Source organism: Zingiber officinale, chromosome 8A (assembly GCF_018446385.1).
Source record: "Zingiber officinale cultivar Zhangliang chromosome 8A, Zo_v1.1, whole genome shotgun sequence".
Taxonomy (NCBI): Eukaryota; Viridiplantae; Streptophyta; class Magnoliopsida; order Zingiberales; family Zingiberaceae; genus Zingiber; species Zingiber officinale.
The window spans coordinates 40,913,511-40,932,499 of record NC_056000.1 but is presented as its reverse complement, the minus strand read 5'-3'; the positions used below and the strand labels follow the sequence as shown (position 1 = coordinate 40,932,499).

Here is an 18,989-nt window from a genome sequence, read left to right as displayed (position 1 = left end):
AAAATCAGATAAAAATATCAAAAAAAGGAAATGGAATTATTAGTTCCGTTTGCACCGTGGATGGCATTAAAAGCTCATGAGCTGCCTTTTGTTTTCAAAACTTTATTTTTTTTTTGGCTGAAAGATTCCTTTCACACGGTCGCCGAGGAAGAGAGTCGTGTGGAGTCCACGCGCGCATCCGACTGAAAATGATCTGACTGTCCACTTGTCGCCCATCCAGTCTCTCCCCTGCCCTTTTTATATCCCCGCGTCCTCGCCCTTTCATTCCCCACCCATCATCCTTCGAGCGAGAAGACATGCCTCTCGAAGCTTCCGCGGCCGCTGCCAACTCCGGCCAGGCGTTGACGGGAGTCGTGTTTCGGCCCTTGGAGGAGATCGGGAAGGAGCTCGCTCTGATTCCGACGTCCCCAGATCTGTCTTTGGGCCGTCAGAAATACGCCGATGAGTGCGAATCTGCCATCAATCAACAGATCAAGTCGGTTCTATTTCTCTCTCTCATTCATTTAACCTTATGTTTATTGTAATATTTTTTCCCTGCGATCTTTGATTCATCTTTTCAATGAAATTTCTTTGTCATTCTCGAGATAAATGACCTGGGATCTCCACAATGCGAGCGAGTTCTTAGCTGCCTTGTTAGTTGATAGTTCTTCGAAAACGCGTCTTGTTTGACTTACCTTTCGTTTGTTCTGTTCTTTAAATTCCTTCTATGAGAAATTTAATTAGATCAATCTCAGTGATCTCGTCAACATTGTTCCATTCGCAGTGTCGAATTCAATAATTCGTACGTCTATCATGCCTTGTTCGCTTACTTCGACCGCGACAACGTTGCGCTGAAAGGCCTCGCAAAGTAAGTCGGCGTTTATTCTCTATTTTCATACATGTGTTGTGATTCTTGAGTATATCTGACTTGCTTTTGCTCATTACAGATTTTTCAAGGAGTCAAGTGAAGAGGAAAGGGAGCATGCCGAGAAACTGATGGAATACCAAGTAAGTTACAGATTCAAATTTCAAGGTGTTTGTTATTGTCTCTGATCTACGACAACTGATTCTAAATCTCTCCGTGATCAGAACAAGCGAGGAGGAAGAGTGAAACTCCAGTCTCTTGTTATGCCACCGTCTGAATTCGATCATCCCGAGAAGGGAGAAGCATTGCATGGTAAGTTCGAATCTGTGCATCAGCACAAATCTACTCTGTCGTTTTATGTAACTGTTGCATATAAATATTTGTTTTGTCCATTCTCCTCAATATCGATGAACTCTATCCTGTTATTACTTATTCGTTGATGATGTTCCAGGAAAGAGACTTTTTTTTTTAAACAACGATGGCGACTATTCCTAAATTTTTACAATTTAATGTCGGCTCCAGGAATCCTAATATTTTCATTCGGAATCCTAAATTTTTACATCGAGATTGAATTATTTGGTTTTGTATCATTCCATTTTTTTTATTTTTTTTACTACTCTGCTAAGTTTGATCAAACCTTGGATTTTGTAGAATCTTTGGTGACATTGTTTTGCTTTGTTTCAGCCATGGAATTGACTTTGGCTCTTGAGAAGTTGACTAACGAGAAGTTGATCCAGCTACACAATGTAAGTGATACTGAACCATGGTCCAACTAGTTAGCGTTATTTCATATTTGAACTTTTACATTGTCTTGAAATTTAATCCAGATTGCTGAAAATTGCAAAGATGCTCAACTGGCTGACTTTATTGAGAGTGAATTTCTCGAAGAGCAGGTGACATAATTATGCGCATGGTTTAACTGATTGTCAACTTTGACACAATTGTTAATTTGTTCAGAAAAAATCAACATAATTTCACTAAAATCAACAAAATTATAGATAAAAACCTAGAATAAGATTGAAAGGTCAAGGTAAAAAAAGAAAGCAAAAGCTTTATTTCCAGTTTCTACTCTCCAGTAACCAATCTCTATACCGCTATTAGAATACTGTTGGAGCAAATAAGTAATAGCAACTTATGAAACTGTCAAACAACAAGTTAGAAAAATCAAAGTTGTTTATTACTGTTGAAATTTATAATCTTCATCTCATTTTTAGGTGGAAGCCATAAAGAAGATATCTGAGTACGTTGCTCAGCTGAGAAGGTTAGGGAAAGGACATGGTAAGGATTCCATTATTAAGATAATCTCTAGATGTCTGTTTTGAAATGTTGTAGATAACCTTCAGATGTCTTATTTGCGATTGGGTATTATATGCAGGGGTTTGGCATTTCGACCAGATGCTCCTCCATGAGGGAGATGTTGTGGTTGCCTAAAGTGTTGAGGTCCTGATCAGTTACATCTGTCTCTAGATGTAGGTTGTCATTTGTTTCATTCTATATTTGTAATCTTTGATGCTGTCGAAAGTAGAGAGCAGAACCAGACGGGCTTTCTGGAGGAAGTAATATTTGATGTATGACATCGAGGTCTAGTCTTGATTGACTATGAAACTTGGTTCAAGCTTTCGCAATCAACTGGATTAACACTGCATGTTGGAATAAATATGTGCAATTGTGTGTGGTTGTCATAACTTGAAAGGGCTGACCTCATGCCATGGATTTGGGATCCTTCGTTCATAAAAAAAGTGAATTAGGGGATTGATCACTTATAATTACGACTAGATTATGGTCGTGATCCGGTCATAATTGGTTATGATCCCTTGCTAGGTTCACTATCCCTAGATTATAGTTTGGGTTGGGGCGAGTGGTCGGAGGCCACCTCCTACTCGTCGCCCGGCAGCTTGGCCACTTGCCCACTGCTGGCGACCTCCGAGCGGCCTTTGGTTACTCGTCATGACCCAAACTATAATAGGGGGTGGTGCGATCCGGCTGCAATTGCAAGTGGTCAATTCCCTAGTTCATTTTTTTGGGGCCATGGGCTCTGGGCTCATTAAACCTAGAGTGATTGTTCTATTTGTTTACTATTTTACTTTCTTTAATTATTCGGAGGAGTGTATAACTGCTATTTTAGACTCTCATTGAGTAAATCTACAAAGTCCCAATTTGAATATAGGAGTTTATTCATAGTGAAATTGTTATTTTACTATGGGAAGCCTCATGAAAATAGATCAAATCGTATTCTTGGATTCGAGAACTAGATTTTCTAGACTAATCGTGTTGATAAATTTGAATAAGCTTTCTCTACAAGGTTTATGAATTGGGATTGGAAGTGGAACATTTTTTAAAAGGAGGCCCTCCAACGATGGAGAGGCCGAGCGAACGGAGATTGCTTTATTTAGCATGACTAGACAAGGAGTCCTGGTCGAGCAGGTGCCAATCGGGCTACAACGGGACCCATCTATGTATCTCTTCGTATTCTTTTAGAGTTTTGTGCTACTAACAACAGAACATGTTCCATAGGCAAATCGTATTTTAGAAGCTTCTAGCCTGTCACATCAGGGATTTGCATACTCGCTTAAGGAAAGGTGTCAAAGACATTTTTTATCTTGTCTTTTCCTAGGACATCTGGGAAAATGTGTCATGCTTTGATATGTTTGCACAGGCACTGCAGTGACACTATAAAAGGGAGGTTCCCATCTTCAGAGGTATGCGTAACTTTGTTATTCGACACACTCTTTGTTATAATGTTTTTACTATTCTCTACATCAACAGAAACTGACTTAAGTATTAGAGGGTCAATGCCGGGAACCCCCTTCCCAACCCGGCACTAAGGTTTTGTGTTATAGGACTACGTGGAGTCTTCGCCCCATCAACTTCCGAACCACATCCCCAGCTTGCCATCTTCTTCGTTTCCAGACTGGATTAGGATCTATTTTAGGTCATGTGGATTTCTAAGGCTGCAAGGAGTCTAACAATGTCGTCCATTACATATTTCAGCTTCTTTGAAGGTGTTAAAATTTTATTAGAATAACCAGCTAAACCTTACCCCCCATGGGTCTAATATGGAATTATATCAAGCCTACTTTAGGCTTGATATGAATGAGTTTATGGTTTAGCTATTTTTTTTGATAAAATTTTAGCACCACTAAAAAGGATGAAATATGTAATGGACAACACCGTTGGACTTCTTGCAGCCTAAAAAATACAGGACCTAAAATAATTACAATCAGAGGTTTCTAGATCAATCAGTGAGTTTTAATCAAAACCTACTAATGGACTTAGACTAATCTGATTAGACTCATTTCAAGTTCTATGAATTTCTGAGACTATAAGAAGTCTAATGGTGTCCTCCATTACTTATTTTGACTTTCTGGAGGTATTAAAAGATTATCGAAAGAATTAGCTAAATCCTAAATCTTATGGACCTGATATGAATCATATCAAGACCAACGTGGGCTTGATATAGAATTATATTAGACCCATGTTATGCATGCATACATCCAAATGAGAGAGAAAAGAGAGAAATGATGGAAGGGTAGAATGGGAAAAGTATTAAATTGAGTGTACTATTTGGTAAATATTAAAATATAGTCTGTATTTTTTTTAATTCATAAACCTAAGTGCATCCTTTGAAAAATTGTCATTTTTATTTTTATCCTTTATAATACAATAAAGTTTATTATTATAGTAAGCTTTTGAATATAAGGGTAAATTCTCCTAAACTTTATAACACCAAATTCAACTTTCTTCTCAATCCTTACGTCAGAAAAAAATTTATTCTCACTCTCTACGTACAAACTTTCATTTGCTTAAACTACTTTTCAACTCCCTAATGCACATCGATTTACCTAATTACTCTAATTTTTTATAGGTAAAAAAAGTCCAAAATGAGGTATAATTTCTCCTAAATTTAGCATATTTAAATTAGAATCTAATATATTTTCTATCAAATTAAGCATAATTTTTTTTTCATTTGTCGCGAGGGAATAAAAGCCTTTATTATTTTTTATAGGTAAAAAAAATCTAAAATGAGATGTAATTCTTTCTAAATTCAACATATTTAAAATAGAAACTAGTATTTTTTTTTATCAAATTAAGAATGACTCTTTTTACTTAAGAGAACAAAAGCCCTGGTCATTTTTTATAAGTAGAAAAAAAAATCTAAAATAAAGTATAATTTTTCTTAAATTTAGCATCATTTAACTAAAATCAAGTATATTATTTATTCAATTGAGCATAATTTTTTTTTCGCCTGACCAATTGATTCGAAGCTCATATCAATTAATTGGCTTAGGCTAAATTAATTAGATGATTTTAGTTAAATTGTACTAATTTTATGATAAATTATATCTTATTTTAGATTTCTTATATTTAAAAAAATAAAAATAATTAGGTAAATCGAAGTGTATATTAGGGAATGAAAGTAAAAAAAATATATTTTAGATAGGGAGTGGAAATAAAAAAATGATTAATCAAGTTGGGTAACATCGAATCTGGGGTGATCAGTCTGACCGGATAGAAGTTTTCTACCGACCTTAGGATAAATTGAAAATTTATCATAACAGAATGAATCGGAATATCAGCATTTAACTATTATGTATTTGGAGGAAAAATTAAAATTTTGAGACACATGGGAAAGTGGAGAAAGTTGCGTTTTGTATTAGTGATTTTTGGGTAATTTGCTGTTATAAGAAACTCAAAAGTCATTTTTGCTAGAAAAAAAAAACAAAGAAGAAAAGATTATTTAATTAACTCCAAGAAATAAAATCATCAAATAAATAATTATGACGTGCTCCCGCTGCGGCCCATGCCCCTCTGCCTGCCCTAACGCCACGTCTACGACTCGCCATGTCTCCGGCCATCCGCCGCCTCCCGTCCGCCCCCTCTCGCTGAACATCCGCCGCCAGCACCGCCACCAGCACCTTCAACCGAGGTTTGGATCCTCCTCTCTTCCTTCTTTCTGCTGCCCTTCTTCCTCTCCCTAGGAGCTGCAGTCGGCAGTCGCCACTCTGCTTTTTCCCCCTTCCTTCCAATCTGCCTCTCCCTATTTCTCTTCTTACTCCCTCTTTGGCCCCGTGACCTACCTGACTGCCTCACTTTTTTTTTTCTCTCTTTCTTTAGCTAGCTACTACCTTCAATTTTGCAGTATCAATTGCCTACTCTGCTAGATTTTTTTTTTTTTTTTCAAAATGCTACAAAATTTCCAAATTTTTGATTGACTCTGGCAGATGTACATATAAGAAAGACGCTTACATTTTTATAGGTAGAGCACAACCACTTTTCGTGTTTAACCAAACAACACATCAACGCTGATTGTGGAGTTCAAAATTAATCTTAACAGTATAGTTGTTTATTTCAGTTATTCCAGCACTTGCTAATTGTTAGATCTCTTTGTCTGTGAAAGAATGTTGGAGACATTAAACTATACCATCATCGAAGACAATCCTTTTTGCGCCGATCATCCTACTAATTAGTAGCAACTCAGTGAATCCCATAATTATGTTACGTATTTAGATGTTTAAATGACTTGAATAGGATTGCTCATATTTTTTGGGCAATGTGAATTTTTAGACAGTTTCTGCTATTGTGTGAAGCTTACTATGATATTATTGTGAAGATTTTCCATTATTTTGTTGTAAAAAAATAGATTGTCCTGAAAAGGTTTAGTCTCACTTTATTGATGTTTTACATGTCGAACATTTAAGATATAAATTATAAAATTTGAATAGTACAAATAAATCTAGTGCTTGAACAAGGAGATATCCTTTGAGATTGGTATCACTCAACTATTGAAAGTTTGCGCTGCTAGGCATGTGAGTTTTAAAATTTTGTAACTGCTAGATTGTCAGTATGTGATGTCTATGTATTAATTTTGTGTTACTAATGTGAAAAACTATCATAACAACAACAACAACAACCAAACCTTATCCTAATAAGTGGGATCGGCTATGTGGATCTTTTTACGCCATTGGGCTCTATCCCCTACTATAAAATTATCAACATCCATATTGAGAATAAATTAGCTATGTGGATCTTTTTTTTTAAGTCGACCGCACCTAGTGGGATAAGACTTGGTTGCTGTTATTGTTGTAGTAGTTAAATTCTCATTTTTTTTCCTTTATAATTATCAAAATAATGCATATTAAACCTTGGGCTTTCTTTTTATTTAATAATGAAACCTCAAATTCTGAGAACTAGACACAATTTTGTGTTGTAAAATTATTAATATTTAAAAATTGTAATAATTTAATTTTCAAGGAAATATTATTCTCTCACTTGCATTGAAGAATTTGCACTTTGTGATGTCCTCAATGTTAGAATTTCTACCGATGATGAAAGTGATTTATAAAGTAAGTTTTTTTAAGCCTTGAGGTTTTTCATCAAGCTACTTGTCCCTCGGTTGCATAGAGTCCTCGATTCCTTCTCATATCATCTTTCATGCTTTTGCTTATGTAGTTCACTTCCTCAGCTCTATTGTGCTATCCTGCGGACCCTCAAATGACAATTCCATCATTAATAAATCTCCATGGATCTCATCCTATAGACCCTTGGATGTCTACGTCATGCTTCTCCGATCTCCATGGACCTCGAGCCATCGAGCCATCAACTGCCTTGACTATGTTGGTTTCACTTCTTCACGCGGTGGATCCTGCACAACTTAACACACATATTAGATGTAGCAATCTTTAATTTAAACCTTTGTACGATTCATTAAAACACTTAATTCCATCAATATAGAAGGGGATGAAAACTCCAACGATCTCCCTTTTTTACAACACATTTAAGTTAGGGGTATAAAGACAACATATAGGAAAGTTTTTTTTTAAAAAAAATATGATTAAACTCCCTCTTCACTTAAGCTCCGCTTGAGTTAGGAATTTAGAAAAAAAATATACTACTTCGAGAATTAACCCCTTATATTTTTCTTCCTTTGTCATTCATCAAAGGAATGTACAAAAAACCAATCGAAAATATTCATTACACATGATTAATATTTCAATTTAACCCTAAACCACGAATGTGAAAACAAGGTTAGATTGCTATTCATAAAGTACTATTGCCTGAAAGGCGTTATTCGGTCGACAAAATTACTAAATCAGTCAATTGAGGCACAAAAGGTTGGTTCTGTGCCACACTTCGAAAAATGCATAGAAAATTCTAAATTTTTCTAGTTACAAGGTAGTAATACGATTTTTCCTTCTTTAACTCCTTGTGGCCTAAACCAGTTTTGCTGAAATTTACTATTTAGTTATTGATTATCATGTTTAAGGATTGTGAACTAATGGTAAATTTTTCTAATGCTACTTTAAAGAGTCAATTTACCTTTTCAACCAATTATTTTCTAATTTTAATCCTTAAATCCTAATATAATGCAATTTCTCACAAGGAACAATAACACTTATTTTTTTTGCTAACATAGAAATTTTCTTTTTCTTTTTACGTTTCTAGAGTGATCGATTCAAGGAATTTACTAAATTAGCTTAGTTTCGTAGGTGGAAGAATTTACCTCATTGTGTCAGTTGAATCATAATGGTTTGCTTTCCCTTAATTTGATGCCTCATTGCCTTCTTTGGATGAGGAAGGTATGCTATCGTCAAACGCCATAAATGTTTTGTTGGCTGTGTAGGTGTCTCCTGCTTTGTCTTCGGATGCAGATGTGTTGATATAATTCACCAAGCATGTTGTGCTATTGACTTCAACATCTTCCGATGAAGAGCTTGATTCATTCCATGTGCCCTTCAAATTTCTTTTAGGATGTTTCTTCTTTGACCTCTTTGATGTGGTTGCCTCCTTTTCTTCTTCTTTTCCCTCTCCTTCGCCCTCCTTATGAAATTTGTAGCAATAAACTATTTTCCTGCTGTCTTACTTTGCTTCAAGTACTCCTTTATGTCGTTCCTGGTCAATTTCATTTTATTTTTGAATTTTACTCTTTACCTTACCATACATCATTTGTCATCATTCCTCCTCTGCAATGAACTCCTCAGAATCTGAGGATGGTGCTCTGTCATTTTTCTCTTTTTCTTTACCTACCAATGCCAGGTTTTGATGAGTGTATGCTTGTTCCTTTTTAGCATTGGGTCTGGAAGTATTTAATTTTAATTCTAAAAATAACTCATCTAAAATATTACATTCATCTCTTGAGCTATGTATTAGCTCTTTATCATTTAGCTTCAATACTATGTCTTCAGTAGGGCATTTAGTGTGATTCAGATGAGGTACCTATTCAATATTTACTCGCTAATACTTGTTGAGTCATGAACAATTTGTTTATATCTTATGTACATATTGACGATTTGTTCTCCCTTCAGCATGTGAACGAATTGAGTTTTGTTTGTAGTAGGTCTCTCCATGCAAGTTTCACCTCCGATGATCCTTCATGTATGGCTATGACCTTGTTCCATAGCTCTTTGGCGGGCTTGTATTTTCCAATTTTGTTCATCTCCTACTCCTACTCAGATAATGCTTGTTCCAACTCCAAGTTCACATTCATGTTGGTCACCACCTCCTTTTGTTACTTTGTCAACCTAGAAGGAGATAGCAAATTATTATTTCCATCAATAGGAAAATCATACTGCAATAAATCTGTCTTGGAATATGTAGGAAAATCATACTGCAATAAATCTGTCTTGCAATTATTATTGTCAACCTTCTTTTATGGATATCTCTATATCCATGTCGACTATGTAGGAGAGAGCCATTTTCTTTTCCATGAGTTGAAGTTGCCCTCCAGCCTTGGAATAAATCTGTCTCTTACCATTGCTTCGTCTGTCATTACTCCTTTGAATGTGATGAGGCTATGATACCACGTGTTGGATTGAGTGAACGATGTGGTAGAGAGGGTGAATACCACTTTCCTGCAATGTTAGAATTCTGAAAGAATACAAGAAATAAAATGCAAACCAGAATGCATTGTGATTTAACATAGTTTAGCAGCCCTAGGCTTATAATCAATTTTGTAGCTTCTCGAACTCTTTTTATAGCCTCCTCCTTAAATTCAAACTTATCTTATCGTTATGCTGATGTGACATCTATAAGTTGATTGATCTGTCATATTTTATCCCAGTCCTGTCATTGCTCCTTTCATCTTCAATTGCATTTGAATAGGTCGCTATAACATCAATCAGATGATTAGTATTGAGTCAAATGCTTAGTTGATTAGAAAGGATTATGTTCTCAGCCAAATAGAACCTCAGTTTACTGTGCAATCAACTGACAAACATTTTGTTCGTTTGCCAAATGGTTTGAGTTATCAGTAACCAAAACTGACCAATCAGTTGATTGCTACATCCATAACACGACCAACTACCAGTCAACTGTCCAAACCATAAACTTCGTTATTGAATTTCTCAACCATCAATTGACTATCCTATAGGCATCAGTCGATTGGTCAAACCACAAGCCACAGAACACTTGAGGTGTGGTTTTCTTAGCCACCAATCGACTAATCCCCAACACTAGTCAACCCAGACTTCGACAACATTTACGGTCGAGTTTGCCTAAGTTGTCATCTATCCTTGTCCTTTATATATAGGTCACTTTACTCACATCTCTCATGGAGAGTATCTAAACCTTGAGGTTTTCTTCCATCAAGCTACTCGTGTGTTGAGCCCTTGGCTTATCATGCCATCCTTCATGCCTTCTCTTACATAGTTCACCTCCTCGGCTTTACCATGTTCTATGCTCCTTGTCCCATTGTCCCTTGGATGGCATTGCCATCCTTCTTTAATCATCACAGACCTTGGTCTGTGGTCCCTTATGATAGGACTCTTGTCCCTTTTGTGTTGTAAGTAGCAAAAGGATTTTGATAAGATTGACAAAGGGGTTAAGTTAGATTTGTGGTTTGTCTAACTTGTGTGTTAAGTTGTGTAGTATATATTATGTATACATGTTGACTTGGCATAGGTTGTGATGACCCAAGGGCTGTGAGATCAGAGAAGGACAGTGCATCAAAGGTCGCTGGATGAGGAATATTGGAGTGTGGCAAGCCGAGAAGGTGAACTACACGAAAGATGCCATGGGTAGGAGTCGTGGGTTCATTGCATTCAAAGGACATGAGAATGTGAGATGTGAGTGGAGTGAACTATATACAAGGGATGAAAGGTAGACAACAACTTAGGCGGAATCGACCTTAGAACTGGTCAAAGTCAAGGGGCATAGTCGATTGGTGTTGGGATCTAGTCAACTCCCCGTGTGAGTAAGGGGTTTGTGGTTTGACCCAATCGACCAATAAGTGGTTATTAGTCAACTCATGGTTCAACACCTATTCTAGTTAGAGTAGTTGACTAATGGGTAAGGATCGGTTCAAACTTTGTTAAAGTGAAGTTTTCAGGGATTAAAATCTTGAATGACTAACATCTATCATGCCCTTATGGATTGGTTAATTTATAAATCTATTAATATTTTGAGGACTGACATAACTAAAACTAGAGAAGGCCAAGGTTTGTCCCCATGGGACGGATAGATGGTCATTGCATGGGGGTGTTGCCACCAAGAGGTCTGGAGGTCAATTCCGGGAAGCGAAATGCTTGCCAGGTTCCTGCCCTCCCCCATGTAATGGTCACTATTCAAAGACAAAGTCACCCGTAATTTACCTCTTTATAAATGACTGTGAAACCGGTCGTGTGGGGGCTTCTGGGGTCAACGTATGACCTTTTGCTAAAAGAAGGCCAAGGAGCTCTAATCCATCATTATATGATGTGTTAGAACTACAGCAGCAGGAAGGTTGAGTGTGGTAAAATATCAGTTATGAGTTTATTATTACTAAATGTAATACTTATACATGTATGACTATCTATTTGTACTCTATATTACAAAGAACAATGTCGCTATTTAACCCAAATTGTATATTTGATTTGATAATTATTCAGAATTGGATTCAAGTTTGGATTTAAACTCGGTTTTATAGGTCTTAAGTTTGTCTTGTATTGACAGCATCAAGGTTTCTACTTCCTAGTATTGGCAATATACCATATGGGCAAAACTTGTTATTTTTTCCCTATCAGCTGGTTCAATTTTCATTTCATAGGTGTAATGATATGTGTTGCCTATGTCAACTAACAAAGCTAACTACTTATTTCTACTACCATGACTTTTGTTGTCTTCTTGTGATTTACTAGGAGAGACTTGCCTAAAGAAGATATTACAAGAGCATGCAAAATTCTTTGTGGATTCTAGAGCTTCTTGAAGAATTCTGATTTGGGGGCTTGAGCTTGAGGATGTGATATTGATGATATTTTGTACAGAAGGTTGATGGGAATATTGACTATGGCGTTGAAGGATGAAGGTAGCAGTGGGGATAGGCAATCTTCCCAGATTCAGAATTTGTCGAGGCAAGGGTCACTTTATAATATGACCCTCAACGAAGTTCAGAACCACTTAGGGGAGCCCCTTCATAGCATGAACCTAGATGAACTACTGAAGAGTGTTTTTGCAGCAGAGACTAATCAGTTAAATGGTGTGGACCATGAAAATCCCATAGACCAACATGCCTCTAGCTCTGGAATCCACCGTCAAGGAAGCATTACCATGTCACAAGGGTTGTGTAAAAAGACAGTGGATGAAGTTTGGCGGGACATTCAAGTTGGGCCAACTAAAGGTGATGAGGTAAAGAAATCAGGCCATGAGAGGCAAACAACACTTGGTGAAATGACACTGGAGGATTTTCTTTTGAAGGCTGGGGTGGTTACTGAGAACATTATGAAAGAGGGTAATGATTTTATTGGAAATTTGGATCGTGTAGAAAATCCAGATCTAACATCTAGGACACATGGTTTTACACATGGAGCTAGTTGGTTACCACAGTTTAATCAGATCCCAGCTATGAATAATCAAATGCAGGGACAGCAAAGCTTGCTGGGGGCTTATATGTCTGCCCGTCCACCTCCACAACCAATAGTTGCTGGTTCTGCACCTATGTTTGACACTGTTTTCCCTGAGGGTCAGATGAATATATCATCACCAACAATTGGTGGATATTCTGATTCTCAGACACCTGGAAGAAAACGCAGAGCTTCAGAGGACATAGTAGACAAATTGTCTGAGAGGAGACAGAAAAGGATGATCAAGAACCGTGAGTCTGCTGCACGATCAAGAGCTAGGAAACAGGTTTTTTAACAGCACAATAATAATTATAACCATGCATTTGTTTTTTAAACCAACAGTTCGTTTGCTATTTTATGAGTTCTCTGGGAGGCTATTTCTTTCGTAGGAAAGGTTGCATTCTAACCTTTAATTTATTATATTTTAGGCATACACCAATGAATTAGAAAACAAGGTTTCTCGCTTGGAAGAAGAGAATGAGAGGCTGAAGAAACAGAAGGTAGACTATTGCCTTCTCTATGATTATTTTATCTGAGTGAATTTTCTTTCTGCAATCATTTTATTTATTCTATATCTGCCTTTGAATCCAGGCATGCCAACGTTGAAATTATTTTTATTCATTTTCATGTTACTGGTGTACTTATTTGGATGATTCTTTGTAGAGTGCTTTAAATGAAAATCGTTGTTTTAGAATTTTTCTATTATTCCACTAAATAAAATTTGGCCGACCCCACCTAATAGGATAAGACTTGGTTGTTGTTGTCTACTTAAAAATTGAGGTGGTTGCGAAACTATCAGTTCCTGTGAAATCACTTCCCTTTCAAGTTCTGTTTTTTCATGTTATTTTGAAGATTTATTTTTTCATGTTAACCACAAAACATCTGCAAAGTTCTGAAATGCTACAACTTTACAACATGCCTAAAGGTATTATCGTAAAGCTTAGCATATCATTGGCATTAAGACATTATTTTAAGATTACTCTTATCAGTGTTAAGAACGTTCTTAAAAGCATGCAAAAACATAGTTGACATTTCTGTGAAAAACGACACTTACAAATTAGATTTGCATAGTCATTGTTTTTTTCTTTGTTACTTGACAAGCACAACTAACATTGTCACTTGTTTTCATACTTTAGATTATGTAAAAAGTATTCATATTTATGGATTTTGTGCTTGAAAAACCATATTTTCACCTCAAAAGTTTTTCTTTAGATATTTCCTGTTTATAATCTTAAATATTTGATTAGACTGTCTACAAATTCTAATATTGGTTGGACTTTGGAGCATAAGTACATTTATTATTTACTTTTGTCCAATTATCCACTAATAGAACCAAAGAGCTCAGTCTTGGTGTACCTTTTCTTTAACTCTTGTTTCAATTACACCAACTGGTGCAGGTGCAGCTGAGTTTTTCATGTCTTATTAACAAACAGGTCTTAAATATACAACCAACATTGGAACTCCATTTGATTATCTAGCAGCCACTCATGCATTAGTATTGCTTTTACATGTTTCTCGGTTAACCTTTGTTTTGCTGCCTGTTTAAATTCAATGAAATATCACCATAAAATATAGCTCAAGTACATTATTCGCATTTGAAATTCATTTTATTTAGCGTTGATGGCATGGTAAGATGAATATTTGGTTGTTTGACTTGCATTGTGGCTTGTGATGTTAGGTTTTTGCTTATGTTCATAAGATCCACCATATGCCAGTTAATTCAGGTTTTATTAGGTGGATATTAATGTTAAGCATTATCAGTAGCCAAATAAAGAAACAAAAGTCCCAAACGATGAGGTGGATATAATACCTTAACGCATTTTTTTATCCTATTGATCCTATCTTCTTCAGCTAATCGTATTAATAAAATATTAATTCAGCAACCCTACTGTTATGCATGTTGTAGAGTTGCATTGAAATGTCAAACAAGCCACCTGTTCCATTAATTAAGTAATATAATATGGTAATTTATAGGGTATTAGAGACATTCCGTTAGTACTGGTTATGCTAGTCATCTTATTATTGATGCATGTAAAATTCTCGATGAAAAAGCAAATGCATATTACGTATCATCCATAATCTCATGAACAAGCATGAAACTTTTATATAGCATGATGATCAACTTCGTGAGTTTCATGCATTTCACACTTGCAATCTAGTTGCATCCTTATTCTCTACAATATTTATGCATCTGCCATTTCTTTTTGGCTGTGATACATAGACATCGATTAGTGGGAAACATTCTCTTCTTGGATTCAACTTGTCATGGCCGTGCTCTTTTGCAATTTGATTGCAGCTCAATAAACTGACTTAAATCCTTGCTTACTTCCATTTCCTCCAATCGTTGCAGGAGTTGGACCAGATTCTTATGGCTTTACCAGTACCCGAACCAAGGTATCAACTTCGACGGACGAGTTCTGCACCTCTCTAATAATTTCAAATATATATCCTTCGTAGCTCAGGGTGTTGTAATCAATCTTTCAATGGAGACATAATAGTTAGTCGACTTTTAAGTTATGGAGAGCAACAGCCATGAATAGTGGTTGCTGCCCCTTTATGAGCCCTGGTTTTGGGGAATCAATATTGTAGCAGTTGCTTTGTAAATTGGATGAGTTAAAGGGGATGTCCAAATACACAACACTCAAAATGTGGTAAGAGGTAAATGGCATTAGAAAGTAGATGGGTAGCTACAAATGATTTACTGGCTAGTTGGAAGGAAGTTCAGTTGCAATTGGTGCTCTTAAATTGCAGACAAACTAGCCTGTTGATTTGACATGCCTCTTGTAATAAAAAAGAGTAAAAATTAAAAGGGCCTTCTAAATAATATAAATTCTTAAAAGTTTTTTCTAAAAAAAATTAAAAGAACAATTCATCATATGTTTTATTTTGAGATTATTCTTATTTTAATGTTGTTGTAATAATTAGGATTAGCTGTTATAACATGTAATAATTTCCCTGTAGCTATTACAATATTATTTCTTACCTTTAGTGTTATTGTAGATGTAAAGATGTGATAGTGCTCGCGCTCACCATTGATCCTATGATGAGATGAATGGAAGTAAATTAAATATTGATGACCTTAAGTGGGAGGGTTATTTGTTGTAATCGCAGTTTAAACTTTTGTCTATTGATGTAAGTCTATCATTTGAGTACCTACTCAGGTTAGGTACATCCTGGGAGCTTTTTAGTGTTATTATAGCACGACTATATGTTATAATCTATAATAGCTATTATGTAATTGCAACACTATGTAACTATTAATACAATATTATTGTAATATAAATAGCTATTATATAGTTATCTCATTGCTATACAATATTATTGTAATATAAATAGCTATTATATAGTTATCTCATTGCTATACAATATTATTGTAATATTAATAGCTATTATGTAGTTGTACTCATTATAGCTGCTATAATTATTTTAAAATTTTAAAGTGATTTTGATAAATTTAAAATAATTTTGATAGGTTTAAATAATTTTGACAAATTAATAAAAAATATTTTAATATAATAATATTTAAAATTTAAATATAATTATATAATAACTACGTCATAGTTATAATTATTTTAAAATAATTGCGACCCACGTTAATAGATTTGGATGAATTTGAAAGAATTTTCATTAAGTTAGTAAGGGGTGTTTTAATAGAATAATATTTCATGTATAATAAGTTTAATTAAAATGATTTTAACATTGTAATAATTATACATTGAGGAACTATTATATGTTGGAGTTCCTAGCAGTTGTTATAATAACATTTAGAATTGATACTGTCCAAAATTTAAGGAGTTGGTGAGCTGACGATGTGGCCCATTAGTTGATTCAGTGAAAACTCCTTGATAGTCTTGCAAGCACATAGAATGTCAGTACTAAGCCAGGAAGGAGTTTTCGGTGTTGGCTCTTCGATGATCAAATTAGTTTTCTTGCAAAACATAATAGTGGAAAAACTACAGCTAAAGCGTGTAAAGAAATGAAGTTGCACATACCTTCGCTGTGAAGGAACCCCTTTTTTATAGAGCCATTGTAACTCTTGTGCATGTATCTCAAAGCACAAACACGTCTTCCCAAATGTCCTATGAAAGGACAACTCCATAAAGTGTCTTTGACACTTTTCCTTAAGCAAGCTAACCATCTTCTGACAAGATGGCTGGAAGTTTCTAAGGTACACTCCGTCAGCTGGAGCAATCCTGCTGTCAGTGGCACTCACTCCCAAAAGAATGTGATAAGATACTTGCTTAATCCGTACGGAGCCGCATGGGTGATCTGCTCGGCCGTATTATAGCTCGCTCGGGCGTATGTAACCTTCTTGGGCGTATGTAACCTACTCGACCGCATGTAGCCTGCTCATGCGTATGTAGCCCACTCGGCCATATTGTAGCCCGCTCGGGCGTATGTAGTCCGCTCGGCCATGGCCTCCACGTCATCCGGTCTTCGCGACCTTGACTCTCCTTTAGTGGGGTCCCTCATTACCGAATCACAAGTCTCTCCCTCAAGTTTAGTCGAAGGAGGCTGCAAGTCCGACTGATTGGACCATTAGTGTGCTTTGTCGTTCGCCTTCTTGGGTTTTGGTCTGTTGCTCAGCGGTCGAAGGCCCGGAGTTTGTGGGCATCGCTCAACTGCTCCCAATCGCACGGGTACGTGAGCCTGGAATTAAATCTGGCCGCTTGGCACAGGAATCTCCGACACTGGCCATGGCTAGCTAGGCTCCCTTATAACACGACCGCTCGGGCGCGTGAGTCTTTGACACTAGGCGTGACTAGCTAGGCTCACTTATAACACGACCGCTCGGGCGCGTGAGTCTTTGACACTTAGCGTGGGGGCATGCCCACTTATAACACGACCGCTTGTCACGTGTTCAAACCTGACCGCTCGACATAGGAGTCTCTGACACTGGGCGTGGCTAGCTAGGCTCACTTATAACACGACTACTCGGGTGCGTGAGTCTTTGACACTTGGCGTGGGGGTATACCCACTTATAACACAGCCACTCAGCACGTGAGCCTTGAGTTCAAACCTAGCCGCTCGATAGAGGAGTCTCCGACATTGGGTGTGGCTAGCTAGGCTTACTTATAACACGGCCGCTAGGGCGCGTGAGTCTTTGACACTTGACATGGGGGCATGCCCACTTATAACACGATCCTTCGGCACGTGAGCCTTGAGTTCAAACCTGGTCGCTCGACACAAGAGTCTCTGACACTAGGCATGACTAGCTAAGCTCACTTATAACACAGTCGCTCGGGCGCATGAGTCTTTGACACTTGGCATGGGGGCAAGCCCACTTATAACACAACTGTTTGGCACATGAGCCTTGAGTTCAAACCTGGTCGCTCGGCACAAGAGTCTGTGACACTAGGCTTGGCTAGCTAGGCTCACTTATAACATGTTGCTAGGGCGCATGAGTCTTTGACACTTGGCATGAGGGCATGCCCACTTATAACACAGTCGATCGGCACGTGAACCTTGAGTTCAAACCCGGCTGCTTGGCACAGGAGTCTCTGACACTAGGCGTGGCTAGCTAGGCTCACTTATAACACGGTCGTTCGGGCACGTGAGTCTTTGGCACTTGGTGTGGGGGCATGTCCACTTATAACATGGCCACTTGGCATGTGAGCCTTGAGTATTTTAGAGATTTCTTTCAAATTCCCTTGCATTGATGCAATGGATATTTTTATAAATTACATGAATTCAATTTCGCACTTACTATCCGACCCGGTAGGGTTATAGGTGGTTCGCACTCCATGGCCGCTTCAAATTACTCCTGTTTTTGTCTTGCAGACAATGAGAGTATGAGTCGAGCTCTCCTGCTCAATTAGCCTCAATTCCCATCTCGATTACCATATAACCAAGGAAGCACCCGCTTCTAGCTCAAAACAAACACTTGGCCGGATTCAGCCTAACTCCGAATTTCTCCAATGTTCGGCATGTTTTCTTTCTACATTTCTGCCGATTTGATGCCAGCACACTCTGTTCATTAGCCTCTAGTAGGTGGCTCCTGTGCTTTTGTGCCAGAACAGTATGAGTCTCCAACTGCTGGGCGTGCGACTTTCGTGCCCTGTTGGAGTTGCCATCAATTGGACTCCTCATGATCATCTAATGTCGGCCCGGGCGGCATTCCTTTTATTTTCTTCCTCCTGCGTGGATATGCACAGCCTTTCCGAAGACACCCGGGCGGATATGTCACCATGCCTTGACTGTGATCGCCTTCGGGATGCCTTAGCATGTGCGCTATCACGGTCGTGTTGTCATCCGATCGGCAATAGTGTCGGCGCTTGGGTTTTGGAGATCAGAACCAAACGCCCTACCGAGTGGGGCGGTGGTGTGGGGTA

The 18,989-nt window shown here is 37.4% G+C and overlaps 2 protein-coding genes across 2 annotated transcripts; both read left to right on the top strand.

The window, feature by feature from the left end:
- The first annotated feature begins 273 nt into the window (after window positions 1-273).
- LOC122011433 (ferritin-3, chloroplastic-like) lies at window positions 274-2,510 on the top strand. The gene is made up of 8 exons (XM_042567823.1): window positions 274-475; window positions 764-847; window positions 927-987; window positions 1,069-1,156; window positions 1,529-1,590; window positions 1,672-1,737; window positions 2,059-2,122; window positions 2,220-2,510. Exons 1-8 carry the CDS (start codon window positions 297-299, stop codon window positions 2,273-2,275), a joined length of 660 nt encoding a protein of 219 aa, XP_042423757.1. The 5' UTR covers window positions 274-296; the 3' UTR covers window positions 2,276-2,510.
- Window positions 2,511-5,633: 3,123 nt separating this feature from the next.
- On the top strand, window positions 5,634-15,413 carry LOC122008598 (ABSCISIC ACID-INSENSITIVE 5-like protein 2). The gene is made up of 4 exons (XM_042564382.1): window positions 5,634-5,771; window positions 11,956-12,943; window positions 13,086-13,157; window positions 15,008-15,413. Exons 2-4 carry the CDS (start codon window positions 12,089-12,091, stop codon window positions 15,086-15,088), a joined length of 1,008 nt encoding a protein of 335 aa, XP_042420316.1. The 5' UTR covers window positions 5,634-5,771; window positions 11,956-12,088; the 3' UTR covers window positions 15,089-15,413.
- The last annotated feature ends 3,576 nt before the right edge of the window (window positions 15,414-18,989 follow it).